At 50.6% G+C, this 17,384-nt stretch overlaps 1 protein-coding gene across 1 annotated transcript in view; it reads right to left on the bottom strand.

Annotated features, from left to right (window-relative positions):
- The window catches only part of CFAP77 (cilia and flagella associated protein 77), a 127,143-nt gene that overhangs the window by 108,441 nt on the left and 1,318 nt on the right, over positions 1-17,384 (bottom strand). The window contains exon 2 of the mRNA XM_040632108.1: positions 16,579-16,719. Within this exon, the coding sequence (XP_040488042.1) occupies positions 16,579-16,719 (141 nt within the window). The remainder of the gene's footprint in view (positions 1-16,578; positions 16,720-17,384) is intronic.

Here is a 17,384-nt window from a genome sequence, read left to right as displayed (position 1 = left end):
GCTTAAAGGCCTTCACTGACTTCCATTACTCTGCAGGTCAAACTTCTTGAGTGGCCTCTGCTAAGGGCCTGCATGATCCCTGCCTCACACCATTCTCTCCTATCCCTACATCCCAGTCACCCTGGCCTTCTTTCGGCGCCTGGAATCCCCATACTCTCTCTACCACAGGCTCTTTGCACATGCTCTTCTGAGTGGCTGGAATGCCCTTGTCCTACCCCTTCACCCCACCCCAAAACCCATCCCATACACACCCATTCCTCCCCTGGTTAATTCAAATCTCAGCTCAGTCTTCATTTTATCCAAGTAGACTTCCCTGGCCCCCACCCACGTGAAGCCTCCCGGATGCCCCAGAAGCTTCTCCTCCTTGGCTCTCACCACACTTGAAATCTCACACTTATTCATGATGTTTTGATCAATGCTCATCTGCCCAATTAGACTGAAGGCTCCACAGAGTAATGATCATGTCAAATTTTGTTCATCGATCTCTCTCTAATGCCTAGCCCAGTGCCAGGTGTATTGGAAATTCAGTAAACACTAAGGTATTTGTTGACTAAAATAGAAGATAGATGAATGTGTGCATGGATGGATAAATAGCTCTGTGGAAGATAAAAAGGAACATGTTGTAGAATGTGCCCTCCGAGACCATCATATAGATGCTTAGTGACCCAGATTAGTTATGTTTGAGCATTAAATACCAATGAGGCCACAGCACCATAGAGGGCACAAGAACGTATGTGATTGCTTATCCCATGAGTGGTCCACACCACACAGAGGGGGACCACAGAGCTCTAAATGTTTGCCAATTCCACTGCCCTCATCAGGACAGCAGCCTCAAGTCCAAGGTGAAGGATACCTCTCTACTGAGAGCCCCATTATCGCTACCACAACTCATGGACCAAGGACCAGGACCCAGGCCCAAAGCTGTCACCTGTCAAAGTCCTAACCCCGAGTACCTCAACATGTGACCTGATTTGGCCATAAGGTCATTTCGAAGGTAATTCATGAGGATGAGGTCATAATGGAATAGAGTGGGCCACCAATGCAATAGGACCAGTGTCCTTATAAAGAGAGGAAATATGGACATGAACACATATGCAGGGAGAATGCCATGTGAATATGGACATGGCCATCCACAAGCCAGAGAGGGAGGCCCGCAGCAGATCCTTCTCTCCCAGCCCTCAGTGGGAGCCAGCCTTGCCAACACCTTCATCTCGGACTTCTAGCTTCAGGGCTGAGAGGCAATAAGCTGATTTTAATGCGCCCACCTTGTGGCCCTTTGTTACAGCAGCCCTAGCCAACTCAAGCAGAGGGCAAAATCTCCAGGCCGGACAGGAGCAGAGCAGTCCTGATGCGGCAGGACAGGGCGGGGTTGGCTGCAGAAAAGCAGGGCATTGGCATTGGGAAGGAAGCAGTGAACAGGCTGGAAGGGGAATCTTACTTCAGAAAAGGAAAACCTCTTACACCCAAATAGGGGAATCGGGGCTGCTTACGCTCTGGGCAAGGCGGTCCTGAGTTGCCCAAACCTGGCCGAGGTGGCCCAGGTGCGGCTTGGAATGTATTCTCCCCAACCTGGAAATAACTCGACCGTGGGCTTTTCGCCTTGATAAATTCATTACGTTATTAGGTGGCGTCTTCTTTATATTTAGATTAATAACCATGTAATGATCACCTGGGCTGATTTAGATGGTGTCATTCTAAGAAATTACGGTTTCGATCCATCTTCTCTTTCCCCTTTGCCTCGGCCCTCCCTGAATTATTCCTGAGGAAGAAACCAATTAATAATAGCTTGGCTGTTGTAATGCTGCCCGCCGTACAATGTAGCAATGCCTAATGGAGTTTTAATTTCCCCATGGTGAGTCAATATTTGCTTTAAGAAAGAAAAATGTCACCATAAACCACTGCCCCAAATGAATTTGGTAGCACAGAGGGTGAGAGTCTTCTTTTGTAGGTAAATAGTGATGGAAAGTGGATGGGGAAGTGGGAGGGCTTTCACTCCTCACAAATCGGGTTGCTTATGGTCTTTGCTGTTCTTTCCTAGCATGGTGGTTATTAAATATTTTGCTTTGCAAATGCAGAGAACTGTCAGAGACTCACCCACAGTTTAAAGGGCCTGAAAGAAAGTCATTATAATATAGAAGAGGAACAATTTATTCCAGCCTATTAATAACTTGTGGGGAGCAGGGAGGGGAATGTAAGAATCGGCGTCCCTCTTTGAAGACACTACGGGCCTTTCTTATTTCTTCCAACTAGGGCTGCGTGTGGAAACCGAATCCTCCTTTCTAAAAAATGGATTCGACTTTTCAGGATCCTGCGAGGAAATAAAGTTCTGCAATCCTCTCTCTCATAATAAGTCTGTCCAAAAATGATGTTGCTCATTCCGTTGAAAGATAGTTTCATTTCCTACTCAAAATTGGTATGAAAAATTTGCCTCGCCAAATGAACATTGTATACTGAACTTGTCAAATCCTTTCTCCTGACACAAATAAAAGATAACATTGGGTGGCAGCATGTAAAACAGCTCTGACAAGATAGCAGAGGGAGACAAAGAAATATACATATTTTGATTCTGTTTTAGAAGCCGGGTTGGGGGTGGGCGCCAGCACGATGACTGGCCAGCTTGTGAATGCTTCAGGTAACAATCGAACAAGTCACTTTCATGTAGAGTTTCAATGCTATAATGACCCTGTTTCCAATTAGCCAAAACATGACAAAATTTCAACTTTTATAGCGGCAAAAGCTGCCAAGGAGAAGACCGCCTGAGTGACAAGCCTCTTCATTCAAAAGTTTACGGTGCTCCGTGCGGCTGTAATTACTAGTTCTAACACAGTGGGAAATTATTCCTAGCGTGTTTAAAAATAAATAAGGTAAATGATCACCCTTTCATTAGATCTGTACTCATACCATATAAGTGACTTTTTTTTTCCTATTAAAATTGTTGATTGAAGGCCGTTAGCTGTTTATCAGCTCAAAATTACATTTCTGCTCTCTTAGGGGCTACCGCCGCTAAGAATCACACTCGGCGCCTAGTTAGGAACAAGAAAAGACTCCTAAAACTGCAATTTCAGGGGGGAAAAAACACAAGCAAGAAACCCAGATTGCACCTCCGCGTCCCCAAAGGCATCACGCTTCTTTGTTCTGCTAAGAATAATTAACCTCAGTCTCAGCTCCGGGTCCCTAGATTGATTATCATAGTCATTTAAATACTGTAATCTCATTTTCAGCACCGGGGCGAGGAAGGGGGGAGAGGGGAGCGAGGCTGGAGAGAGAAAGAGAACAAGGCTGGGAGGAAAGAGAAAACAGAATAAATTATCTGACAAAGGGAAGCGGGCCTTTCTGCTCACAGAGCCTATTTCGGATCCTTCCACTTGATTGGAAAAGTTGATGAAGTTTAAATGAAGCAGAATTAGAACCTCAGGCCGCTGAGTATTGACGTGGGCTACGCGAGCGTGTGCAACTCAATAGCCCCCGGTTTCGGTGGAAAACAAGAGACAGACCTAAATGGTATAATCTTCAATCGAATCTAAAATCCACACTGACAAGGCAAGGTAATGAGTTAGGCCAGATCAGGCCTGTTGGTTAAAGAAATTAATCCCTCCCGCCGCCCTAGAGGGCTTTGATGCCTATTGTGTGGGCCCCTGTCCCAGCCTATCTAAATGCTAACTAACTGGGAGGGTGAGGCGGGACTGTGCTTTTCATTGCTGGCGCTAATCTGATAACAATTTGCTGCACTGATTAGGGAGGCGGGGAGGGGACGGGGTGATGGGTGGGAGCGGAGGAGGGGGCGCCTTCCCTTTGAAAGGGGGAGGCCGTGCTGGTCAGCCTGGATGCTAGATGTGCGCGTTTAGAATAACCTCAACTCCAGACTTCTTGCCAAACACGGTGTCCACGTGTCTTTTCTCTTCGTGGCTTGCCTCTTCTTGAAACCATTCGTTCAGCCGAAGGGCCGGCTCCTGGGGCCACATCCCTCCTGCTCTGTCTTCCTCACGTTAAGCTTGCTCCAGACTTGCCCTCCAAACACACCCTAGCTCAGGGTGTCCCATTTCTCACCTCTCCTGCCCTATGTCTAAAATGACTTTCCCTTGTCTCAGCCCCACCAAGTGCTGCTGAGTCCTGAGGCCACTCCAGGCCAGGGGCCCTCTCCTCTTCCTAACCAACTCTCTAGGTGCGTACACATTTTCAACTCGACGACATGCTCCTCGAGAACAGAAAGCACACCCCTGAGTGAAGTTGACCCTTCAGATCTACATAGATTTTTTTTTTTAAGATTTTATTTGTTTATTTGAGAGAGAGAGATTGCAAGAGAAGCAGGCTCCCACTGAGCAGGGAGCCCGATGCGGGACTTGATCCCAGGACCCTGAGATCATGATCTGAGCCAAAGGCAGATGCTTCACCCACTGAGCCCCCCAGGTGTCCCTGGATCTATGCAGATTTGATGACGAAGATGAACTGGATTCTTCCTCCACCAGGACAAAGGAGTCTCCAGGGTAACGGGCAGTGTGGTACAACGTGGACAGACCATGACAAGCTGTGGGCTCCCAAGGCCACGATGCCAGCCCCTCTTCCACCACTGACCCTCTGCGTGACCTCGGCCACGCTCCTAAGTCTTTCTGAGCTCCCAAGTTCGATGACCTGGCAGAGCTGAGATCCTGTATGTGGGAGGCTGGCTCTTGGCAGGTACTCAACAAATGGGGGCATCGATGGCCACCAAGCCCTTCTGATCTGTGCAGTGGTTCTGACCACGGAGTGTGGTGGAGTCACAGCCCAGGCTCGAGGCCTGGCCGCCGCCTCCGCGTTGGCTGGATGACTGTGGGCAATGTGCGTGACCTTAAGCCTCAGCATCCCCGTCTGTAAAATGGAAGGCCAGCAATCCTGTCCCTTAGGACTGTTGCAGAGACTTCAAGAAGATGGTACCCGAGAAGGGCCGGCACAGTGGGCTCCGTGGAGGGCAGCTGCTGTCAGCTGGTACCGTGGGGGGGGGGTCACTGCTGGCCCAGTGGGGCTGCAGCTGAGAGCTTCCTGGGAACCCAGGCCTCAGCCTCCTGTTGCTCCCTCCCGCTCCGAGCATCCTGCCAGGAGATTCAGAGACGATCCGCGATCCGCGGAAAGAAGCAAGCAGCTGCCTAAGAAAAGACGAGCTTTCAGAAACGCCAGTCAGACGCTTTCCTCTTAGCAAGGGAGTTTTTGAAAGACTTGCTCAAACCTCGAATGTATGCCCACTGGGCGAGCAGAATCTTCAGTGACAGTTTATAAAGGTTTCGGAGGCAGCGAAGCCCAGCTCTCGCCCCTGAGGGACCCTCGGTAGCAGGTTCCCTCAAAGGGCTTGGTGGAAATTCGGAGCGTGACAGACTGGGGGGGCTTGTTTAATTTGCAGAAAGTAGACAAATTGCAGTCGCTAACCCCAGCCATCCCTGTGCGTTCCCAGCCATCCCTGCGCATCCCACCGTGAGGCCTGGTAGGGGCGGCGTCCAGCAGCTTCGGGCAGCGGAGGGCGCCCCCCCCTCCGGCTTCCGCCAGTCAAACCACAGCACGCCCAGTGGGGCTCCCCACTCTGCTTGGCCTGCGTCCCCCTGAGCATGGGAGGGACGCGCTGGCACACGCCCCTGCTGTTGACTCCCAGCCGTCTGTGCTCTGCCCCGTTTATCCCACTCACTTTGGCCCCAGTGGGTCTCACCCCCACGGACCCGACAGAGGCCCTGCCAGATCTGGCCTCCCTCCCTGCCCAGCCTCCCTTCAGGACGCCTCCCCTGACGCTTCGCTGCTGCCTCCAGAGTTCCAGCCTCCTGCTTGCCGGCAAGGCACACGTATTTTGCCTGGACCGGTCTCCACCGATGGCCCACCCAAACACGACACACGCAACTGTGCCCCGGCACCTCTTAACTGACCGCCTTTACTCAGCTCTGAAGGTCGGGCTACAATGTCATGTCCTCAGGGGAGACCTCCCCTGGCCTCCTGGTTGACCCCCTTTAGCGCCCTTGCCTCCTCCATGGAGCTTCTCCGTAGGTCAGGGACAGTGGCCTTATTGTCTGTCTTTGGCAGGCCTTGCAAGCTGCCTGCAGACAGAAATGAAGGCTCTGCTGTCCGCCAAGGTACCCTCAAGGCCCAGCTGTGGGCTGGCACCTACCCGCCCCTCCGTAAGCATTTTGCAAATGGTCCAATAAGCTTAAGGTAATTCTCAGAGGGGAAGCCATTCAGGTGTGTAGGACCCAGGCTGAGACTCTCCCAAAGTTTCAGGGTCAACAGAAGACTCAGAGTTCGTCCTTGTGGTCCTGGGGCTGGTGGGCCTGGTGCGGTGCTCACAGAATGAACCAATAACAGGTAACCGGAGCCGAGGACTCTCAGATCTGGTCATCTGTGCGTTCCTCCCCCAGGCCCCTTTCACCACGCCACGCCTCCTCCTAGAAAGCTGCCCCCACCCCGGGCAAAGTTGGATTTACCCTGAAGTTAAGGAAACGTTAGCTTCAGGGTCGCTTCCTTGCACGTGGCCCCATCCAAGGCCTTGGACTTAATTTCCAACATTATTTATCTGTTCTTTAAAGAGGGATCTCAAAAGGGCATCAGCTGCAGGTCCTACAAAACCTGGATCCACCTCTCCCCGGCCCCCCAGCTCCCTACACACACTCACCAACCCTTGTGTGACATTCGGCCCCAGTGCTCAAGCCTGAGACCTTCCCTTCCCCCACCTCCGCCCCCCCCCCCCCCAGCCCTGAGCCAGGTGCTGCCCTCAGCCCTGAGCCAGGAGCCCATCCAGAGGGTGGCCGTCCCAGCATCAGTCCCACTCAGCTGTTTGTTTTTCTGGCTCTTTCTGCTTACTAGATTATAAGCTCTTGGAGGGCATCGCCTATCTCCAGGTTGGTTTACCCCCCTATCCTGGGTGCCTAGCTCTGAGCCTGGTGGCACTGTAGGTGCTCAGAAATGTCTCTCAATTCAAGCAGTGAGCGAACGAATGTATCTCCTGCTTCTTTCCCCCTAGTGAACACAGGATCCTACAGTTGTTCGTTCTTAATGAAGACACCTTGCCCATTTCAGACTCCCTGCCTTTGCTCAGGCCAGCTGCCTTCTGGGGGCCCCTCCTCTCCCGGCACGCCCCAGCACCCACCCGGGCCCACAGCCCCGGCCCAGGGGCACAAGCTCTGACATATGGCTACTCTCGCCTCCCCTCACCTCCCCTTCACCTTTAGAAACTTCTGTCATTGGTTGTGGTGTGCAAAGTCTGCTCCTCCCCTCACCAGACCATAAACTTCTTGGAAACGAATCCGTGGAAACTTCTTACGTTTCCACTAGTGCCCTGCACACAGTAGGGGCTTACTAAATATTCATTCAGTGATTGATGGGCCCATTAACAGTCTCAGATACACACTAAAAAATAAACAAAGAAACAAACAAATAAGCAAGCCAACCTCTCTGTCCTGAAAGACCCCCTGGGGAACAGAGGGGGATATGAATGCAGTTCTACACCATGGGAACATTAAGGTGGCACTTGAATGTGGCAAGACAAACTCACCACTGCCCAATAAGGTTGTCCGACAAAGCTCCCAGCAAATTTTCTAATTCCCTCAACCGAAATGTGATAGCCTGAAGACCACCTCTCTCAGGGCGCCTGGCTGGCTCAGTCAGAAGAGCGGGCGACTCTTGATCTCAGTGTTGTTGGTTCGAGCCCCACGTTGGGTGTAGAGATGACTTAACAATAACACTTAAAAAAAAAATCATCACCTCTCTCAGCGTCTCGTTGGGTGGCCCCACGGCTGTGGGGGCTGTGGCGTCCAAGCTCACTAGGGCTTTTTTCTCTGGTACCGTGGCGTGATGGGCCACCTGCCAAGGTGTGGCCTTTCACTGATGCCGGGCCCTGCAATCCAAGACTTTCTGAATCTCCACTTTTATTCCTCTGGGCCAACCCAAAAGATTTTGATCCAGGCAAAGAAATCAATCCTCTACCCTTCTGAGTTCATTGGTCTCCCAAACATGTATTGTTTGGTTCATATAAAAGATCGAAAGTCCTCCTTTCGGGCTCATGTGTTTTCTACAGTGGTTTTGGCCGGCCGCTGTCCCCGACACCCCGTGTGGTACGCAGGTTGACCCTTCTGCTCATTGACCCCCACGAGTCAGTTTCTTGACCGAACGCTGGTATGTCTTTAAATTATTGGGTGGAAAAATACAGCTGTTTTCTTTATTAAGCACATTTGTTCTTTTCCCTGAAATGCTGTACTTCGTGCCACAATGACAGCATGAGGGCGATGCTATGACGGGCTCTGGCCCACCGTGAGCTTGATTTCTGGGGCACCAGATCAGTTCCGTCTAAAATCCTAGATGAGTTTATGCTGACAAAAACCAAACCGAACCCTTGGAAGGTGGGCACCAGGAAAACCAGGCTTGTGTGGAAGTCCCTGGTTACTCAGCGAAGCGGCCCCACACCAGGTAGTGTATCCGATGAATTATTGAGCCCCACTGCATGGATTGTTGGAAATGCTTTTTATTTATTTTTTTAACTACAACGTGGGTGAGGCTGGAGATAGGCCCCAGGCAAAAGCGACTTTTGGAAGCTGTAATTGAGGGAAAGGGGGAGATTTAAAATTGTCATAAAATGGGGTGCCTGGGTGGCTCAGTCGGTTGAGTATCCAACTCGTGATTACGGCTCAAGTCATGATCTCAGGGTCATGAGATCGAGCCCTGCGTCCACCTCCATGCTGGGCGTGGAGCCTGCTTAAGAGTCTCTCTCTCCCTCTCCCTCTGTCCAAACCCTCCCCCCCCGCCTGCTCATGCTCTCACTCCCTCTCTCCAAAAATTAATTAATTAATCAATTAATTTAAAAATTGCCATAAAATGTGTGGGAGGGGAAACAAAGGCAAACGAGAGAGAGAAGCATTAGAACAGTCTCATTTCTACAGTCTTTATATTGGGTTTCAAGAGCCCTCGGACCACGGGGGAGCCAACCGTGAATTCTCCACATGGTCGTTCTCTGACTCAGGGTTCCTCAGTCTCGGCACCGTTGACATTTGGGACCAGATGGTTCCCTGCTGTGGGGGTTGGAGGCGCGTGAGAGGATGCCGAGCAACATTGCCGACTTTTGCCCACTCGATGCCAGTAGCAACACCAGCCCAGCGGTGATAACCCAGAAGGCCCCCAGATGTGACCAGATGTTCCCTGGGGAGCAGAAGCTCCTCCCTCAGTTGAGAAGCCCTGGGCTGATTCCGGAAGGTCATCGTGTGTTCTGTAAGATGGCGTCTCATTTAAATCCGTCTTCGTGGCATCCTTGACACCAGCGAGGCAGGTAGCAGCACCCATACTTCACAGATGAGGAAACCAAGGCTCAGACTTCACACCACTTGCCCAAGGACCCTCCAGAGAGCTAGAAACCAGATTGTCCTCACCCTCAGCCAAGGCGTGCTCACCAGCGCCAGGGCGCATGGTTGTAAGAAACTCGAGATGAGGGAGATGACAGTATTTTTCTTTTATTGAAGTGGAGTTGACATATAATATCATACTGGTTTCGGGCGTACAACATAGCGATTTGACAATTATACACACTACGAAATTCTCACCACGGCAAGTGTGGTTACCATCTGTGGGTGACAATATTTTTCAACAAGAGCGCAAAGGGGGAACAAAGCAGCTCTTGGGCGGATTTGTCTCATTATAAGTTTATTTTATAAGTTTATATTTACAACATGTACTTTAAAGTCAATGGATGGGAACACGAACTTTGTTTTGCGGGACACAAATATCTGGGATCAGAATAATGGAAAAGTCACAAAAGTGGGCACTTCTGGGCCCGGCATACCTGTCATCTCAACCCTCACGAGTCCCCCATGGCCAGGTGCCAGCTGCTCTCACCCACTTTACAGACAGGAAACGGAGGCTCAAAGGTAAGGAACGTTCCCAAGAACGTGGCTGAGACAGAGCTCACCCTTGGATCTGCCTGGATCCAGAGGCTGCCGTCCGCAATGCCGGACTTTCTGTCCAGGAGGTGGCTGCAGTCCCCTATCTGCCTGGTTATGACTACCTTTGTGTGTGTGTGTGTGTGTGTGTGTGTGTGTGTGTGTGTGTGTGTGTGCGCGTGTGTGTGTGTGTGTGTGATTGTAGGAGAACAATAGCTACAGCCTGGAATTGTGCTCACAGCCCTCATTGACTCAGGAGCTTGAAAGGAGAGTCAAGGAGCAATTTCATGGAGAGTTGAATTGTTACCAGTGACAACAAATGCTCTCTTTTTTTTTTACAAATACAAAAGTCAGACAAGAAGCACGCAACATTTACAATATACAGTAAAACTAACCACAACGCACTGTGATTGAGACTGTGTTGTGCATTCGCTCATTTTTGCCTGACCAGCCAGAAGGTTCTGAAGCAAGAGCAATGGGTCTGAGTTTGAACGGAGCCCAGCTCCCGGGGGCCGTGGCAGAGCTGTGCACGCCATCCCGCACGCAAGGATTTGCCCAGCCTGAGAGCCCAGAATGATCTGTGCTTGGTAACAATCCTCCCTGTCTGTGACACGTTCACCACAGCTCCAGCTCAAACACAGAACTAATAGCCCCCAAACTAGTCGACCCCTTCGCTAGTGAGCTGGTGGCCCCGTGTGAGCATTTCATATAGAACACATTTAATGGAGTTTCCTTTCAATTACACTTTTTAAACAGCTGAAGATGCATTTTCTTAAAACAGGTGTGAACAAGACATTTTATGGGAACCCCAATGCTTCCGGAGACCACTGCACATCTTGAAAACCGGGATTGGAAATTTTGTCCACAGGATCGGTTGTAAATCAAGAACACCTAGTCTTTCAAAAAAAGGAGAAGCGGCCTGAATTATACGATGAACAACACTTGAGCCTGGAAGATTCTGGAAGGTGCTGGAAGTCACTGCTGACTTGCTCACCATGGATTCAGCACTCTTCCTGGGGGACTGGCCTTCCCATCACTTTGCAGTGTTCTGAGAGCCACATCATCAGAAGGTGGCTGGGTTCACAGCAGAGGAACCCCAATTCCGCGGGCTTCTTTGCATTAACGTTTCAAAGCCAAAGCACCCCTTCTCCAGAGGGACGGAGGAAGGTGGGCTCCTCCATTGAGGCAGCCGCCCCAGGGGATAGTGAAAAGCCAGGAGGGAGCAACTTGGCTTTCTGAAAAGGCTGGAGGCTGAGCAAGATTGGTTCACTGCTTCAGCCCCTGCTCACCGAACAGTGTGACTGGGCACCGGGAACGGGAGGCTTTGATTTAAAAAGAAGAAAAAAGTACAAAGGACTGAGAGAGAGAGAGCAATCCACAGCTTTCCCTGGAGAAATGAACCCTACCTACTGGCCAGCCGAGAGGGGCCGTTAGGATGGGCAGCTCAGTCCTTCATCCGCCTCGTAACGTTTCATTTTCTCCTGTTACATCATAATGGAATGTAAGGATCTGAGCAATGAGAGGCATATTCTCTTCAGCAGATGAAGCCGAGTGTTCACATTGCCAGATTTTACTCAAACATAATAAAAATACGGACCCACGCTGGGATATTTGTACAACTGTGTTTGTCTGCCCGCCTTCTTTGTGTCTGTCTCTACGCATTTACGTTCACCAGCATCAATATTTATTAGAGATGCTAAGCCATTAGTGGGCACGGCGTGGTTGCCTAACGTTGTACAGCATCCAATTTGAACACACTGGCTCTAAATAAATGCTTCCTCATGATGATAATGATCATGATCCCAGCAGCGGCGCCCAGTCTCGAAAAGCCAGAACTTCATTTGAGGTGGAAACTTTCGAACACTTAGGATCTAAGGAGGGTGAAATCATTTGGCCCCAGAGGGCTGAATTTTTCCTAGTCTGCCCCTGATCAGATTCTAACTCCACCCTTCAAGGTCCAGCTCCAGGTTTGTTTCTTCATTAAGCCCACCGAGTCCTGCTCAGGCCTTCCTCCCCCTAAATCTGGACTCTCTGGCTGGTGCAATGCACCTGAAACGTGCAAGGAGTGACCCAGGCCATTGCTTATCCTACTACGCATGTGTGTGCCTGTGCGTGTGTGTGTGTGTGCTTGCAACAGTAAGAGCTCATTTCCTGAGAGTTTGCTTCAAAGCAGGTGCTGTGCCGAGCAATATATACACATACACTCCGTCTCCCCAGCTAAACGGTTAACGCTTGTGGCTTGTGGGCAGGGCAAGGGCTGAGATCTGAAGTTGTTTCTATGCACCCCCCCACCCCGGCCTCCCAGGAGAGCTTAGAATGGTGCTGGGCACGTAGAAAACATTCAATAAACACTTCTTGGCTGTCAACAAATTCCGGGAAATTAGCAGAGCCCACATTGGAAGGAATGTTGAGGAAAATGATGTTGGAATCAGATTCATCGGTGAATGTTTCTCGACTGCCTGCTATATAGAAGTAACCAATGTGGGTTGTCGTTAATTGGTTATGTAACGTGGCCAGGAGAGCATGGGGCCAGAAGTCAGGAGACAGGAATCTCACCCCACTTCTGTGACCAGATCAGAGGGCACCTTGGATGAGTCTCTTCCTCTCCCTGGGCCTTAACATCCTCAAAAAAAAAAAAAAAAAAAATTGGGCTGGATGTCTGTAAGCCTCCTTCCCGCCCCAGATGATATGACTCTACGACTCTATTTCACAAATGCATGCCCTTCTTATTTGTGACATGAATCCCCACAGAAAAACAAAGTCAGTAATAAATTATGAAAAAATCGGGTGCCATGATCATGTGCACTTTCTAAGGGTGATCGGTTCAATAAATTCCACCCCTGTACCTTGCCTGCCTCTCCAGGGCAACAGAAGATTCAAGGCTGTCAGTGGAGCAAACCAGGCAGTCTCTCCCCTGTAATTGTATTGACAGGATATCAGCTGAGTTCCGATGGCAGGCAGGGTGCACCCTGACAGCTTCTGTGAAGGAAACTTGAAGGCTATTGTAGCAGGATCCTGTGTTGAGTCACAGAATTGTGAGGGAATGGGAATCAAGCAGAAAGAAGCTTGGTTCTTTCTCGATTTAATTTTATTCTTCCCGGAGAGTCACATTTGAAGGAAAACTGGCTAACTGCATGTCACTTTATGCAATAGAGTAGAAGCCCTTTCTAACGGAAAATATTTACGTCCCTTTGCGGCCACATAAAACACCCAGCTGATTCAATCAGTCCCACTAATAACCAGTTGGCTTGATTCTAAATGAGGCAAGGAGTTGCTGAGCATTTGTAGTTAAAATACCTGCTTGGATGTCTGAGTTTTTCACTTTTCACTTGGTTACTGTGGCATCTTGCAGACACGTTTTTGAATAACTGATGTGTATACATCCTGGTAAATTCCATGGGTGTGAAATAGCAGTGCTGGGTTTGTTCAGACGGTGTGTCTGCATTTTAAATTAAACAAATCCTGATCCTCTTCACTGGAGAAAACAATCTGAGCAACCCCCCCCCATATGGTGGAATCAATGAGTATTCCTAAGGTGGTATATTTTTCAATATAGATGCAAACTTCAGGTTCACACTTTAGACGAGACCAAAATATCCTTCGTCCTCATTCTCTTAAAGACGCCCTCGGGAGGGGGCACTCCCGCCTCTACCACACACAAGAAGGCACGTGCTCACGTGGGGGTCTGGAAGCGTGGCTTGTGCCCCTGGCGTGCCACAGTGAAGAAATCCACAAGCCAAGCCTCAACAGAATCCCAGCGACATATTAAAAAAAATAGTTTTTTAAAGGCTCCACAATCTTGAATGCTTTCAAATCTTCTTTGCTTTAAAGCCAAAAATCCCAAAGTGTTTTCATCATTTAAATTTCATTTAAAGACAGGAAGCTGTTTGGGGTGGGAAAATAATGCTGGGCTGCTGGGCTGGGAGCCAGTGAATGCAGCTTCTGACGCAGGCTCTGCCATCACCTTGTGCCAAGAGTCCACCACAGATGGCCTCAGTGTACCCGTGTGTAAGGAGGGTCTGGGAAAGGTCACAGTCAAGGCTCCTTCTTGCTCTCCATGTCTCTGCGACTTTGACTTAGGCCAGATTTTGGTAGAAAATCTTGTAGCAGAGGCAACTATTGAAATGTGGACCTAATCTTAACTGCTACAGAAAGAGAGCTTAGAGCCCATCAAGAACCAGAGGGAGGAAAGTAGAGAGGAAAGGCTAGCTGTCCCTGACCCGAGTAGAGCCAGGCACCATCACCCCATCACCGGAGCAAGCCTGGAAGTGGCCCCCTGCTGCTCGGGCTGGGTCACCACCGGCCAGGGCGGTCCTGCTCTTCCTCTCCTGCCTTGAAGACAGAACCCCCAGCTGTGGGCCGGTCATCTGCACATCCTCCAACCCTGAATTCAGTACAGGTTCGGGAATCAGGGATGGAATTCATTCTGGAAGCTGTTCAGCTAGTGCCATCCAGAGGCCAAATATTGTCCTTCGTGATATATATATAGGGTGAGCAAAAGGAAAAGAAAGAGGGGAGGTTTTTACTCATATGTGTGTATTATATATACACTATACATATATGCATGTGTGTATACGTGTGTACATATGAACAAAATGTACGTGTATGTGTAATTCATGCATGTATATACATATGCATATACCTATAGGTATGTATGTATATATATGTGTGTGTGTGTATATAGTTGACCCCTGGACAAGGCAGAGGGTTAGGGGTACAGACTCCCGAGCACTGCAAACTCCACTATAACTTTTTTTTAAGTAAGCTCTATGCCCAGTGTGGGGCTTGAACTCACCACCCCGAGATTGAGTCACATGCTCTACCAACTGAGCCAGCCAGGCGCCCCACCACTATAACTCTTGACTCCCCCAAAACTTACCTACTAACAGCTCTGCTGAGCAGAAGCCTTACAGCCAACAGTCGGTTAACATACTGGGTAGGTTATATGTACTATATACTGTATTCTTACAATAAAGTGAGAAAAAAAATGTTATTAAGAAAATCAAAGAAGATGGACATTAAGGAGGGCACATTATGTAATGAGCACTGGGCATTATAGAACACTGATGAATCACTGACCTCTACCTCTGAAACCAATAATACATTCTATGTTAATTAATTGAATTTAAATTTAAAATTTTTAAAAATATATTAAAACAACAAAAAAGAAAATGAAAGAGGAGAAAAAACATTTACAGTACTACACGGTATTTTTTTTTAATCTGCATATAAATGGGCCCAGATAAGATCAAATCCAAATTCTTCAAAGGTCAACCCTATACAGCTGGGGTGGGCATCTCACACTAATTCACCGAATACGAATAACTCTATAACGCTGTTTATTTCATATGTAAGCAGAAGAGTTGGCCCACTAGTACCTGCCTACCTGAAAGCGATGACCTAACACTAATGCAGCCGCGGATCAGGTGGAGGACTGGATTCTCCCCTTGATCCCAGCATGCTGAGCCCCATCTGTCCCATCTGTCCCATCTGTCTGCTGAGTGGCTCTTCGCACCTAGATATAAATAAAGGACCTTGTTCCACTTGGGGGGGGGGATGCTAAGAAAAGGAGCACATTAAATGGAAGGGTGCTAGTGTGATAAGCCAGTTTCCCCCCAACCCCGTCCCCGCGGTGGGGGGTGCCAGGAACAAAGTTTGGGGAAAGCAAGAGGAGAGAGTCAATGTTTTCATAGGAGCCAGTGAACTCAGCTAATTCTAGCACGATGTTAAGAAAGCCCAGGTTCCCTGAACCAAAACAAACAAACAAAACCCCCCACAAAACAACAACAAAAACCGCTGGGCTCTAATGCACCGGCGTTCAGATACTTTGTTACTGAATCCATGGTTACCAGCTGCTCCTTCCACTTCTGGCACCCCGGGCAGAGTGCGCATTTTTGAGAGTACACTGCCCCCCAGTGGCACAAGATAAACTTGCTCCCTGCCCAGCTCCCGAGGGCCAAACCTCAACTTGGCTTTTCTTGTGGCCCCGGGAAGGTGCGGCGATGCCACTCCAGCCTTGGGTGATCACCAGTCCCGGACCCTCGGAAGTGAGGGAGGGTGCAACAAAAGGGGGGACGGTCTAGTTAAGAAACCGCAGCTCCCTCCCTCGTTCATGCCTGCGAGCCCGCTCGGGCAGAGTTTCCGGCTCTTTCCTCTTAGGGCTGTAATTCTGGGTAAGAGTATGATTGGACGCAAATAACCTTGGGAAGTGATGCTCCCAGGAGAGATGCAGAGCACTCGCTGCATCGTAGCAGCCCGGGCGTGCAGAGAAAGGCGGGAGGCGGCCTGCACCCCGAGAGGGCTGGCAGCTGGCGAATAAGGACGTAGTCTGGGCGCGTGTTCCCTGTCGGTCACCCTGGGGGTTCACCGGCGGGCTCCCGGGTAAACAGCAGCAGCCAACCCTGCGGGCTCACCGCGTGTCCGGCGCTGTGCCAGGGGCCCCTAGTCAACCTTCCCCATCACTCCCTCTGATGAGCGCCATTATCATCCCACTTTGAGGATTAGGAAACTGAGGCGCAGAAAGGCGACGCGACCTGCCCGGGACCGCACAGAGATCCAGGTCTGTCTGGACCAGGGCGGGAGCTTGCCACACTGCGCTAGGTCCGCGGAGGCTCTGGGGCCGGGGCTTGGCGGCAGAATCCCCGGCAGCGCGGATGCCCAGCGAGGGGGCGAGCGCCGAGGGGTGGCGGGCGTGGGGGCGGCTCACCTTGACGATGAGCGGGTTCTGAAACATGGAATCCCGCACGACTCCCAGCCTCTCGTTCTCCATGCCGGGTCGGATGTCGGCCACGGTCAGGGGCCGCCGCGGGGGCGGGCAGATCTGGCTGACCGTGCGGCGCACCGGCTGCTTCTTCCATCGCCGGGGGTCCTGGCGTGAGCTCTGGGCCTCTGGCATCCCGAGGAGGTTGCGGGAGGTCCGCGGGCTGGCTGGAGCCGGCGCGCTTCCCTGCTGGCGAAGGGGGGCGCAGAGCTCCGAGGGGCCCACCGCCAGTTCCGGGCCGCACCACCTGGGGCCCCGGGGTGGGCCCCAGACGCCCGGCCTCCTCCGGAGCGGGGAGCACCCGCCTCGCGCCGCGCCCTCCTTGCAAGGAGCCCGAAAGCCCTACATAAGCCCCTCTGGCTCCTCAGAGCAACTTCTGGGCACCGCCCTGCGGATTGGGAACGGACAGAAAATCAAGACCACCCCTTGAGGGAGAATGGAATTGTCTGTCTCCATGGCGACGGGACGCCAACGGCGCCGGGGCTGCGGGCCCGGTTTTCTTTTTTGAAACTATTGGTGGCCACCAAAGTGGACCTGGTTAGAGTTTTCTTAAATAGATATGAGAAAAACCCAAGAATCGCCACTAGGTTGTGTTAAAAGCAACGGGACTCTAGAAGGCCGTTTACACTTGACTTCTGAGGCAAAGAGACCTCCTTCCACCCAACCCACTCCACTCAGGGCCCCTTATCATTCTCCTACCCTCTACACACACACACACACACACACACACACACACACACACACACACACAC

This window comes from Ursus maritimus, unplaced genomic scaffold (assembly GCF_017311325.1).
Source record: "Ursus maritimus isolate PB19 unplaced genomic scaffold, ASM1731132v1 scaffold_17, whole genome shotgun sequence".
NCBI classification, from domain to species: Eukaryota; Metazoa; Chordata; class Mammalia; order Carnivora; family Ursidae; genus Ursus; species Ursus maritimus.
Note: the sequence above shows the minus strand (reverse complement) of the source record. Positions and strands in the feature narration are given on the sequence as shown.